Here is a 13075-nt window from a genome sequence, read left to right as displayed (position 1 = left end):
CACTGGAGGGATACGGGGAGAATTCCTGAAGGGGATTAAGTCTGGAAAGGTGAAAGAGGCGAGGCAGGAACAGTCTTATGTCAGACACTCCTGGCGGGACTGACACTTTTCCAGGCCTTCCAGCCTTGAAGAGACACCTGTTCTGTCTGAAATTCTTTCTATTTCAATCTAGATAGCCACCTTTGAATGGCTAGGCAAGATTACAATGCTTGTATTCTGTCTGTGAGTACAAATTTCAATATGTGTCTGATGATGCGCTGCAATCTGTTTTGACATGTACTACCGCCACGAAATAATAAAGCCTTTAAAAAAAGTTCAATATATATAATACATTAATAGTAGGTTCATTTTGGGTACATATTACACCACTAGAACAGCAAATGATTGATTGGTGAAGCATACACACAATAGTAAATCTGCTGTCCATAGCAATAGATTTCGTTCATAAGGATGCTACATCTACCTATCAGGGCTACCTCACCCTCTCAGCCCAGAACTGTAAGAAAGAATATACCGGATTTGACAAAAGAGGCAACACTGGAGTTAAAATAAAGCTTCCAGGACATTTTGTTGCCTTCTCTTAGCACAACAAAAATACGGAGCCTTTGATTCTCAGGACTGAATTTAGTTTCCACGAACCCCGGTGGACCCTCGGCCCTGCTGCAGCTCATGGGAAAATATTAACTGGGGCAGCTGCTGCGTCCTCTTCCACAGCGTAACTACTGGGAGGAAACTGATGAAGGATTTTATCACGTGCTCCCCACAGCTGCAATCCCTAAGCAAAGTCCCACGAGCAGGAACACTGATGAGGAATCACGTCCGCAGTCGGGGCTGTCTTCCTTGAGCACTGCCCGGGGGGCTCCAGCAGCTCCAGGGGTTTTGAGCTTTGCTTTATTTCGAGTTAAAGCCTCATAAACGTCTCGTATTTAACTTTCAGTATGCCCAATGTGTCCTCGTTTACTGTGATTTTCAGTGGTGTGTCCACCTGTTTATTTTCCTTTTTGTCCTGCAACTGGAAATAAAATGTGGAAGTCAGAAGCTCCTTAAGTAATTTGTTTTAGTGATCTTGTTAGAGCCTGAATAATCAGCCACATCCCTCAGCCACACCTACTCCCGCGCCCTCTCCACCCACTCCCTGATTGTATTTCATGTCATTGTTTTTGTGCAGGCAGCAAATGCCAATTGACTCGCTTCTTGGAAGTGAGAGGTGAACTTGACAACTGGAACTACTAGGATGTTGCTTGTTGTGAAGAAAGAAGGACACTGGGTATTGTGCCTGACATTGGATTGTAGAAATATGTCATGAATTCCTCACCATTTGTGCTTACATTTTTTTTGTTGATTTTTAACACTTTATTTGGAAAACTGGGGTGTAATGAAAACCTTTTACACCCAATATGAAAACAAATCTTGGGGCTCAGGACGCCTTGGAGAGGAACAGACTTGCTTATTGAGATTTGGAAAATGATTTTAAAGCACAATTAGAAAACATAAATAATCCAGAAATGCCTTTTTTTGTGGCCTAGGAAATCGGGACCACTGACCAAAAATTCCTGTTTCCTCATGCTACCTGGAATTCTCATCAGAAACACGAAAATCACTCACTTTTTGCAACTTGGTAGGAACCCAACTCCTGGTTCACAGGGAGGAAACACCTTCCATGCGTCATGATGCTGGATGGGAGACCCTCTGGGCACAAGGCTAGAGAATGCTGAAGCCTGTGAGCTTCAAAAGGCTTCTGCTCTTCAGGGGTCGTGTTCCCTCTCAGAGGTGTCTGCCAACGCTGTGCCTGTCACAGACTCCAATGAAAGAAAAAACATCTGCGACTTCTGTCTGAGCCTTCAGACTAGGCCGCCTGGCACACACGGTCTTCTCGCTTAGGGTTGCCTGGAATTTCGTCACAAGGTTACCTAGCAGACATTCCTCTGTGACATCACAATCATACTGTCGAATCAGCAGGCACTTTCCTCAGGCATGAAAGCCAATCATCTCTCGAGCACACAAACACCATTGGACACGCACTGATTCACCTCAAGTCGTTCATCTAATCAACATTGACGTTCCCTTCGTCCACATCACAGCTAATCTGACGTCGAATTAGCCACGTACTCAGAGCCAATTTTTACATTCTACCCTGTCCGATTGGGCAAATTTTTTTTTTGACAGAATCGACTACAGAGAGCGGGGTGGCTTCCTCTTGACTGGCGGTGTACTGAGTCTGACCCGTTGTGTCTACTTGGTGGTGTCGAAGTTCACACTAACCTTCTTGTTATGTTTTACAATAATTAAAGCATCTCAGTTAAATAATAGGCCCTCAAACGAAACAGTTTATATTTAGTTAATAAACGGTTTAAAAAGGTCTTTATATCTTCATTTGACACCTACTTCTTCATTTGACAATCTTTGCTCCATGATGCCATGCATTAAGGAACAAATATTTTATTTTGTATCCATACCCACCGTATTTGCAGGGCATTCTGTGGGTGATTGCATTTTAATTTGGCCACGTGAATCCAGCCCGACACCAACTTTTAGAAGCTCATATTTTTATTACACTGATGTACTGGGAGGTGAAGGCTTGCCTTCCTCTGGAGCAAGGATCCTGCCTACCATGTCTGCGATTGCTTTTTAAGAAAGCTATTTTTTTCAATGCACCTGTTTATCTTAATGGAAAACGGGTTGTGTTTCCAAAAATAAAAGAAAAAGTTTAAGTTTTATTCTACAAGAGTAGACAGTGGTCCATGGGACCACTGCCTGCTATGAAAAAATATTTTTTTTAACATTCTCAAAGGGAAAAGGGTCCCATGGGTACCCATTCCCCATTTGCAAATGGGTTACTGCCAGTTTTGAATTAGTAGTAAAGTATTACTGTTTTGCGTCTGAAATTTGATCGCAAAACATTAATACATACCACTGCGATTGGGTATTTGGAAAGGATGCCCTAAACACGCCCCTTCCAAATACCGAATCTCAATTTGGTGTTTATTTAAAAAAGCTTTTTTACAGTCGCACTCGGCCCAATTCAGCGAATCGGGCCGTTTTCCTACTTCCAAAATGTTTTATGTATCTGGTCTTATATTTCTTGCTAGGTAACGAGAAACATTCTTTCAAATCTCGTTATGCACATGTTTAAATGTGTGATCTGGGGCAGATTACATTGTCTCCTAGTGACTCAGGGCTCTTATGTTCTAGTATTCGTCAGTATCCATAAATTGGGCATTTACATATGGGGTCACTTTGGACAGTCTTTCCTAAAGAGACAGTGCTTGTAACATGTTATAGTGCACAAAAGGCGAACTTGAATTTGCATCAGAGTCTGGCAACCCTGTTTCTAGTGCAGGCAGAGTGGAAAACCACATAGGTACAGCTATTGGAGTGATGCAGCAGGGACTCACTGCCTGGCGAAACTATCACAGGGCCACTTTCCCCCTCTTTCTGTATGAGGTTACCCTGCCCGGATTTTCATCTGTAAATAATTAACTAATGAAAAGTGAAAATGCACTGAGCCTTTTCTGTAATCACAGACCTTTTCTCGAATAGTAAACACCATTTGTCTGTTTTATTTTGTATGGTTAACTGTCCTGAATGGTTGTGGATGTCAGGAATCAGTGGAACTGAACCACAGTGGAATCTGTTTGAAATATCACTCCGCCTTAGTTCAGAAATCAGGAAAGGCCCGAGCACAGATATGAAAGCAATATACTTGCTTAAGTCCTCTGAAAAGGCTAGCAAGGTTCCTCATAAAAGTGAATAAATTGTGTAGATCTGAGTAAGAGACATCACAAAATACCTTAAAACATGCTGGATCCTGTTTTTCAGGGTGGACACAAGAACAAGTATGCTAATAAAGATCATGTATACACCCAACTCTAGTCTAAATAGTACACAGTTCCAATATAAGGTGTTAACTTACAAATAAGTTATTGTGCTCATGTTGTCACTATCAGAACAATGAATGATTAAAATGGACCAACAAATTAATACATTACAGCATCACAGGGGTAAGGATTCCAAGACTAGATGAACTTAGTTTTTTGGAGGTCACTAACGGACAGATTCATGGAATCAGGCCGTTTGCAACCACATAAAAACATTTTTTATGTCTAAATGCCGAATTTGTGATTTACAGCCTGATTCATCAAGCATAATTGCACTCGCAAAGGGCCAGATTCTGAGAATCTGGCCCTTTGCAAGTGCAATTTTTGCTTTTGGGATTCATCATCCCAAAAGCAAAAGTCTCTATTTAAGAAATCGCATATTTGCGAGGAATTGGATTTAAGGAATCTCTAATAGAGATTCCTTAAATCCAATTCATCAACCAATTAGAAAATGCGAAATCGCAATATTTGGTCGCAATTTACCACCAAGTCTGACTTGGTGGTAAATTGCGAAAAAAGAGTAAAAAGCACTTTAGTTCATTTTTTTCTTTTGCATGTTACACACACACATGTCCTTTGGACATGTGTGTGCGCAACACCTGTTCAAATGTGCATTTAAGGGGTGCTACAGGGTGTCCTTTGGACACCCCTGGCACCCTTCAAATCGCTATCTTATTTGCGATTAGCAAATTGCTAATCGCAAATAAGGAATACTCCCCATTCGTTCCTATGGGCCTTTTGGCCCATAGGAATGAATGGGTAGTTTTTCCTTATTTGCGATTAGCAATTTGCTAATCGCAAATAAGGAATTTGTAGGAATCGCATTTTATTTTGCGATTCCTACATGAATACCGTTTTGCAAGTCTCTAATAGCGATTCCTTATGATTCTCTATTAGAGACTCGCAAAACGGTACCTTGATGAATCAGGCTGTTAGTAACATAATACCGAATCGCAAATTGAGTTTGCGATTCGGTATTAGGAAGGTGCGTGTTTAGAGCGTCCCTTTCTTGTAGCGACTCGCAGTGGCATTTGTGAATGTTATGCGACTGAAATGCGGTTGCAAAACATTCTCATTTTACTGCCAACTTAAATTAGGTGGTAACCCATTTCCCTTTGTGAATGTATGTAAAAACATTTTTTAAGAACAGGTAATGGTCCCACGGACCACTGCCTACTCTTTTATTTTTCTTTTTGAAACAAATCCTTATTTCCTTTGAGGAAAACGGACTGCATTTCATGAAAAAAACATTCCTTTATTTAAAAGTAATTACAGACATGGTAGTCCACTACTGACCCCAGCAGGCCATCATCCCTGTGATTTTTGCGATTCCCAATGGGTCGCAAACCAAGACCTACCGTATGAATATTAAGGAGGTAAGTCTGTTTGCGACCCACTGGGAATCTCTCAATGTGTTAAACATACATTTGTACATAGCAAATGTTTGTGATTCGATATAGTAGCAATCCCAAACAGCTATTAGGTAATTGTAAACCCAAAGCTACATACATCTGGCCCTTGAGGAAATATTTAGGCAACTAGAAGATCTCAATATAAAATGTTACTGCGGTCCAACACAGCTTTAAATCCTTCTGAGGTTGATAAAACACTGAGTTAGGTAATAATAACAACTATTATTTACAGTGCTATTTAACTAGCCAACACACAGACATTTATGATTGCTATTTTAATCAAGTTTGTGGTTCTTTCTTTTTTACATTTGTACTTACATTTCAAGTTCACAGAATATCATAATTTACACTTTAATAATTTACAGTAGCTACAAATTGATTTTCACCCAGTTTACTTGCAGGCATATGGCACTCTGGAGAGGCTGGCAGGGCGAGCAACGGGCGTTTCCCCGGAAGGCTGGAAGGGTGGAGGCCAATTTTGCCACTGTGGGGGCTGTTTTAGGTACCGGGCCAGTTTTGCAGTGGTGCTGCTATATCGGCCCCCGGTAACAAAAACAGCAGGGGGTTGGCCCGTCAACATTGCCAGGGTTGCTTTGGGTTCCCAGTACAGCCCTGGAGGCTGGTGAAAAGTTACCCTGGACTCCTCATTGCTTATAAAGTGCTCTAACTACTGAGTTTTGCCAGTACAAAAGCAGTGGTGAACAGGTGATGTTAGGTTTCATCCTCTTGTAATCTGAGTACCTTGGCGAAAAAGCATACTTCCTGCAATATGGTCCCACGAAAATATGGACAACATGCAGAAGAAACTATTCCACAGCAGGGGGACTCAATCCGCTTAAAACAAAATAATGACACTCAACATTTCTTTTAGGAAATGCAGACTTTAAAGGTGAAATGAAAATATTTATGTAAGGGGATGTCTAGTAGGTGCCTAATCTTGTGATCAGGGGACGGCTCCTCCATTATGGTAGTTGCCATCCTGCTAAAAGCCAGCAGAGGCAAAGGACCAAAATAAAATGATTAAAAAAACATGATGTTATCATTTTATTTTTAGCCCTGCAGGCTGTGAGCTGATGGATGGGCATGGCCTCCCATATTGACACTAAAGCTGCAGCACCAGGGAGGAGGGGGGGGGGGGGAGTGGTGGGCATTGCCAAGTGTGCATGATGGTTTGGCTGGGCCTCTGGGGCAGGCTAAACCGTCATGCGCTCTTAGCCTTTCTCCACCCGAGCTGTGTTGCACATCTGGGTGGAGAAACCAACACGGACTCCCAGTTCATATTTGAGAGCCGAATCGAGGCGCTCAGACCAATCCCAGCATGGGAGCAGTGCTGGGATTGGGAGCTGGGAGCCTGTGCAGTGCACAGCAGTTCCTGGACGGTACGCGAGGATCCGGAGTAAGGCAGATTCTGTGGGTTTGTTTTGTGTATGTTCCCCACCCCCCACCCCACCACTTCACAATACGAGTGACCGCTCCTGCTTGTGACTGTCCCAGGGAAACCTCTTCTTCGCCCTTTGGTAACTTAGAAAGGGTGATGACCTGCCCCCAGGTCATTAAATACACCTTTTTCCAATCCTGGAAATCTGTGTGATAGATTAAAGCACTAATTTGTAGTGTTGTAGACTTGGTGGATCACATTTGGTCATCCACACTTGAAATCAATGCTTTGTAGGTGAAAAGTTCAGGGCTGGGGTCTGTGTCCATAATGGCTGGGTGTAAGGTGGTCACCTTATACCCAAATGAGAGGCAAAGCATCCACTTGATAAGGAAACCACACAACTCAAATACGGTGTTTACCTCCCTCGAGGTCATTACGGACACTGTTTCCAATCATGACTTCTGTGAGATAGGCTAAGCCATGCTGCCTCCTCATCCATCAACAAACCCACTGGGAACACTTAACAAGTGGGTTTGGACAAGGTGGCAAGGTACTGTTTGCATGGGCATCAATTTGAGGATTGCTAGGGGTAGAAGCTGCTACTCCTGACTAGCCTGTTGGTAACATTGGCACTGCACTTATTTCTCTTGGACTTAACCTTCTTTAGTTACTGTAGTTTCTTTTCATTGTGCTTCCCCTAACCCCTCAGCAGCAAATAGGAGGCTGCTGTGGGATTCGAAGTGGGAGAAGGTTTTACAACTGTGATGTCATCAGGGAATCAAATGATGCCATATCTTACTCCCACTACCCCTGGAATTGTGATGAATTCACATGCATGAGTGTGTGGGGAAGTTTTCTTTGCATAAGAAGATGCACAATGGCTAACATGGAACTGGAAAGATTCCCCATTAGGGCAGCACTTCTGAAACACAAGCTGAGCAGAGTCAGTCAGTCTCCTTTCCTGACATGGGACTGGCTCTTCCAATTCTTGTCAGCCTTTGAGGCTCAAGGCAGCCAGAAAATCTCCACATTTTCCACTTTCGCCGTCTCAGCTACGGAAACAGATTATTTTGGTAAGGAAAGCAGCACGGCACAAACAATGTCTCACCAAGAACCAGATCCCAAACTGGCTGAGAAGGCGCTGGTCGTGCTTGTCGTCATCCTTGTTGTCGAAGTCTGTGTTGTCCAGCGAGTGGCGGGAGGCGGACAGGCCCATCTGTCTTCTGCGGTTCAGCTCGTACTCCCTCTGCTCGGCGTGAAACTCTGCTTCCTTCAGCAAACTGCCATGGCAGGATGGACGCGAGACCAAATTAGAAGAGAAGAGACAAGAAGCTGATTAATTCACTTAAATAATAAAAACAAAATTGTCCACTTATTGGCACAGACTTGCAGATATAATGCACTGCACATAACAGCTATTAAAAATGTCGATAAGATGACACTCCCTTTTCAGAAAGATGAAACAATGAGTTACCCCCACCAGAATTCAAACTTTTGGCTTGCTAGGTTGCATGAAGATCTCAGCAGCATGAGCTCAACCCACTCAAATACTTTAATGATGAAGAACTTGTCATCTCCTAGTAAGGATGGTACTTTATTCATTGAGTTGCAGGTTACATGTAAGAACATTAAACAGTATCCACCCCCCCTACCAAGGGCTGGCTTTCTTACTGTTGGAAATGACTTTCTTTTGCGTGGCATTCCCCCATATTTCTGCCTTCTTTTGATGAACCAGTTTTTGTTGGCCATAGGACTCTGCTCACTTTACTTCTACTAACCAGTGGTAAAGTGCTCTCTTTTAAACATGTTTATTTTTGGCATATAGCTAATTGGCATATTTAATTTACTTACAAATCTCTATCATTTGGGACTACATGTACCCAATGGCGGTAAATTAAATGCTACTAGTGTGCTGCAGAGCACATTGCGCCTCCCACGAAAGTAGCACTGTAAAACAGGTCTCCATGTCTGCCAATGCAGCCTAGATATGCAGTTTTAAGCTGCCATTTTGATCTGGCAAACCCAACCTTTTGTCTGGCCTAACCTTCCCTTTTAATACTTATAAGTCACCCATAAGGTAGGCCCTAAATGCCCATAGGGCAAAGTGCTTAGTAAATAAAAGGTAGGACATGTATATTTAATGCTGTACATGTCCTTGAATTCAAAAAACCTTCAAAGTTGTTTTCCACTGCAGTAGGGATGGCTCTTTCATAGGAAAATACTGGGTTAAACTATAACAGCTTATAGTGATTCATTTCAGTTTGGAAGCAGCAAGAAGAATGATTTAATGATTCATTTTAATAGTAATTTAAAATCGAATTTAATGATTAGGTCTCGTTTTATATTACTATTTTGGAAATTACACTGTTGGGAAGTTTTCATTTTCCTGCTAGAGCCAAAATGGGCCTTTCTGCCAGTGTCCAGTGTCACCCAACGGCTGATGGCTCCCCTTTGGTGAGATGTGTATTGCTCAGTGGCCTGGTTTTTGGGAGGTGTTTTTCTTCATTGAGCATGATGGCCTGAAGGCTGTGTCCAACCACTTCCAGAGTTTCATAGAATGCCTACCCTTTCACTAGCATATAGCTAACACTTAGGCCTACCTCCCTTCTGTCTTGCTAGTCGGCTTAGCTCCAAACCCAGTGGGAGGGGGAGCTGCCACAGAACCTGTTTGGAATGACCACAAGGGAAGATTTGCCCATTATAACAGCCACCCTTCTGACCAGAGGAAAAAAGGTTCATCAATGTTGAAATATGGTAGGGAGGGGCACTGTGGGATAGTTTAAAGTAAAACATGCAAAAAGTGCTGCAAAAGTTGGTAGGATCCACTCCTTACCCCTCCAGGAAATTTCTACCCTATTGGTTAGGGTGTGGTCAGGAGTTTCCCCCATCCACAGGCTGGTTCTCAGCATAAATGTCGCATTCCCTGTACCCTCCTCAGAACACTTCTGAACCTGTGGACATTCAGAAGGAGGATTCACCTGCTGGCTGAAGAGCCTGAGGGAAGACTGCACCTGCTTGCCTTGAATCCAGCCCCCCATAAGTTGCTCTAATGGTCAGTTGGCTGACCTATTGTTTGAGCTACTGGACACAAGCTTCCAGAAGCCTCTCTCCAGGTCACTGCCCAGATGACCATTTCAAATTGGACCAGCCATGGACTCTGCTGATGGCCTCTGTTGGAGTGAGTCTCAACCCCCGAGTGGTGCCACCCCAGGACCTGGACCATTGACTGGAGTTAAAACATTTTGCAAACGTTCGGACTGGAGAACCAACGGAGACCAGAATTGCAGACGAAGCCACAGCCATCAAATCGCTAGTCAGCCTTAGCTTGCTGGTTTGCCCCTCTGAAGGAGATCTGACTTCCCCAAAAATGTATAAATCTGAATGTAGAAGGCTTCATCAGACCCATGCTGAGCAGCTTCACATCAACAGCAAGGCTTTCCTGGGCACAGACTTTGGACTTCACCCACTCACAGCTTTCCCACCTTCATCGACAAGCACTGTTTCTCTATCAAAGTTTCTAAGTCTGACGGTAAAGTTTTCACTGGGACGAACCTGATCCCTGTATTCCATGGCAATCCATTGTGGTCAGCCTTAAATTTTAACTTGACCCTTTCTAGCGCAACTAAATAACCATAGTTGGAGTTTTGTGCTTTTTGGCAGCATTTATAATTCACTTTAAAAATTCATATCTCCAGTTCTATGTATGGTTTTTTTTTGTTTTTTAAGTTTCTTTACTATCATTTTACTTTTTCAAATTTACTCTACTTTTCTAAATCGATTTGGGATTTATTTCTTGAGTTGTGTTTTTAATTTATTACAGTATGAGTACTGCATGAATACTTTACATATTGCCACTAAGTTATGCCTGAATGCTTTGTAGTACCAGAAGGTTAACCACAGGTTTATTTAGTGACTTCGGTGGTTCACTCTGACAAAGACAGTGATTAGTATTTGGGATGGGTTTTCACTACCCTCAACTAATACCACAGTTTCTTACATTGGTGGCAGAGGTGGGATTCAGTACTAAAAAATCCTTTTTATAATGTGACATCAAAATCATTTTTTGAGTTTTAAATGTTCCTATATTTTTAATTGGCCATGTTTTTCTTTACTTAAACTCCTGTCTTGCTTTTGCAAGAATAGAGGTGGATCTCAGCAACACTGAAAGATTCAATGTGGCAGAGCTGAAAACGTTATATCAGAAAAGGTTGCTTAAGCTAAGAAAAGGCTCCAAGAAACTTGACCAAAAACCACAGTTGATGGACAGAATGCAGACCAATGTCATACATTCACCCCAGTACAGAGATCTGGGCCTAAATCCATCGTTTTTTGCACTCCACACCACCCCAGTACAGACATGGCCATATGCAAATCAGTCTGACCCTGTGCCTCATGGGAACAGTCCAGCCCGAACTGCCGAGCCATGCCTTCCCTGGACCGGAAACAAGCTTCCGAGGACCGGTTTCTGGCATTCCAGATATTTTCAGCCCAGCTTGCTTGATTCCAGTGGTGTGGAGTGCATGGGACTAACGTCTGAGCATACCCATCCCACTCGGGTGAAAAATGCAAAAACCACAGTTGATGGACAGAATGAAGAACAATGTCATACATTCACCCCAGTACAGAGATATGGGCCTAAATCCATCGTTTTTTTTGCACTCCACACCACCCCAGTTCAGACATGGCCATATGCAAATCAGTCTGACCCTGTGCCTCATGGGAACAGTCCAGCCCGAACTGCCAAGCAATGCCTTCTCTGACCGGAAACAAGCGTCCGAGGACCGGTTTCTGGCATTCCAGCCTTTTTCAGTCCGGCTTGCTTGAATCCAGTGGTGTGGAGTGCATGGGACTCACGTCTGAGCATACCCATCCCACTCGGGGTGACAAATGCAAAAACCACAGTTAATGGACAGAGTGCAGAACAATGTCAAACATTCACCCCAGTACAGAGATCATGGCCCAGTTCTGCTCCGCCCACAAGAGGATTCTCTCCAGTAGAACCCTGCCAACCACCTTCTGACCAGCTTCAATAAGACTTATAGGGCGGTAGTTAGCAGGGCTCTCCCTGGCCCCTTTCTTATAAATAGGGATCACCTCTGCCCCTTTCCAGGAACTTGGTACCGATGAGCCCTCAAGGAGTGCATTGATCAGAAGTGTAAAATAAGTAGCCCATTGTTCAGGTTTGGCCCGGAACAGATCACCTGGAATTCCATCCTGACTCGGGGCCTTAGCGGGCACTATTTTGTTTATGGCCACCACCACCTCGTTTTTCTCTATAGGGTCAAAAGAGTCAAATGGTCCAATCATAGGTTCCAATAGATAGCCACAGTGCCCATAACCCTCAACAACCTCATCCACTGCATACAGTGTACTAAAATGGTCGAACCATTCTCTGTCAGTAATATGATTGGGAAGTTGGTCTGAACCACAACTGTTTGATTGTCTTACTAAAGCCCAGAAGAGTTCACTATTTTTGGACAGACTGGCTATTTTTAGGTTGGCCCAATGATTATCCTCCCATTCCCTCTTTGCTACAGATATGGCTTGCCTATACTGATGTCTTGCGAGGCGTACCTCTAAAGGGTTGCGAGTTTTAATGGCAAGCATCAGGATAGACTTTTTCCTCTTACAGTTTTTATTGTACCAGTGATCGGCTGGTTTCCTGCCCATGGGGTACTTTTTAGGGTCCATGCTCTCCGTAAAGAGAGATGCTATCAGATCAGTGGTTTCAGTATGGATTGTCTCAGCCTCAGGGGGACCCACCTTGTTCGTGCAAGCTACTAGAAGTTTGGGGGTCTGTTTACTTAAAATTTCATCCAAGGCACTGATGCTGGGGCCTGATGCTACTCCAATGGTCTGTATGGTGCAACCGTTCCCGCATGCAAAGAGACAAGGGATTATGATCGCTATGGATAGAAGGAATGACTGCCATGTCGATCAAGTATTTCCATAGCCTTTTGTCCACCAAAATGTAGTCAATTCTGCTAGGGCAGGAGACCCTGTTATATGTATTGGCTCCTGAAAAGTCCGAAGGGGTACGCCCATTGACAGCTTTTAACTACATCGCTGCTGTGCATTTTCCCCCCCTGTGCTGACTTTTCATTTACTCCATGTTTCATGACGAGCTCAGCTCATCATCAGCACAGCTCCACTGTGCCTCATGACGAGCTGAGCTCGTCATGAGCATGGAAGGGGTTAAACCATGCCAAAGCCTTAGTGCATTTAATTGTATAACAATCGGTGACCATTTTTTCACAGGCGGGATCTGCAGGAGTGGTATACCGCATTTAACATCATCTTACTCTATTCCTGCATCACCATTTACTGCCAAAGGTTCAAAAGTGCAGTTGAAATCACCAGCAATAAAAAATAAGGAGTCAGAGGGGTAAGATGTAAGAATTTCTGAA

At 43.4% G+C, this 13075-nt stretch overlaps 1 protein-coding gene across 1 annotated transcript in view; it reads right to left on the bottom strand.

Moving 5' to 3' along the window:
• UNC79 (unc-79 subunit of NALCN channel complex) overlaps nucleotides 1-13075 on the bottom strand; it is a 644685-nt gene that overhangs the window by 430978 nt on the left and 200632 nt on the right. The window contains exon 13 of the mRNA XM_086937713.1: nucleotides 7777-7948. Within this exon, the coding sequence (XP_086793839.1) occupies nucleotides 7777-7948 (172 nt within the window). The remainder of the gene's footprint in view (nucleotides 1-7776; nucleotides 7949-13075) is intronic.

Source organism: Lissotriton vulgaris, chromosome 9 (genome assembly GCF_964263255.1).
Source record: "Lissotriton vulgaris chromosome 9, aLisVul1.2, whole genome shotgun sequence".
In the NCBI taxonomy this organism is placed as follows: Eukaryota; Metazoa; Chordata; class Amphibia; order Caudata; family Salamandridae; genus Lissotriton; species Lissotriton vulgaris.
This window is presented reverse-complemented; position numbering and strand designations above follow the sequence as displayed.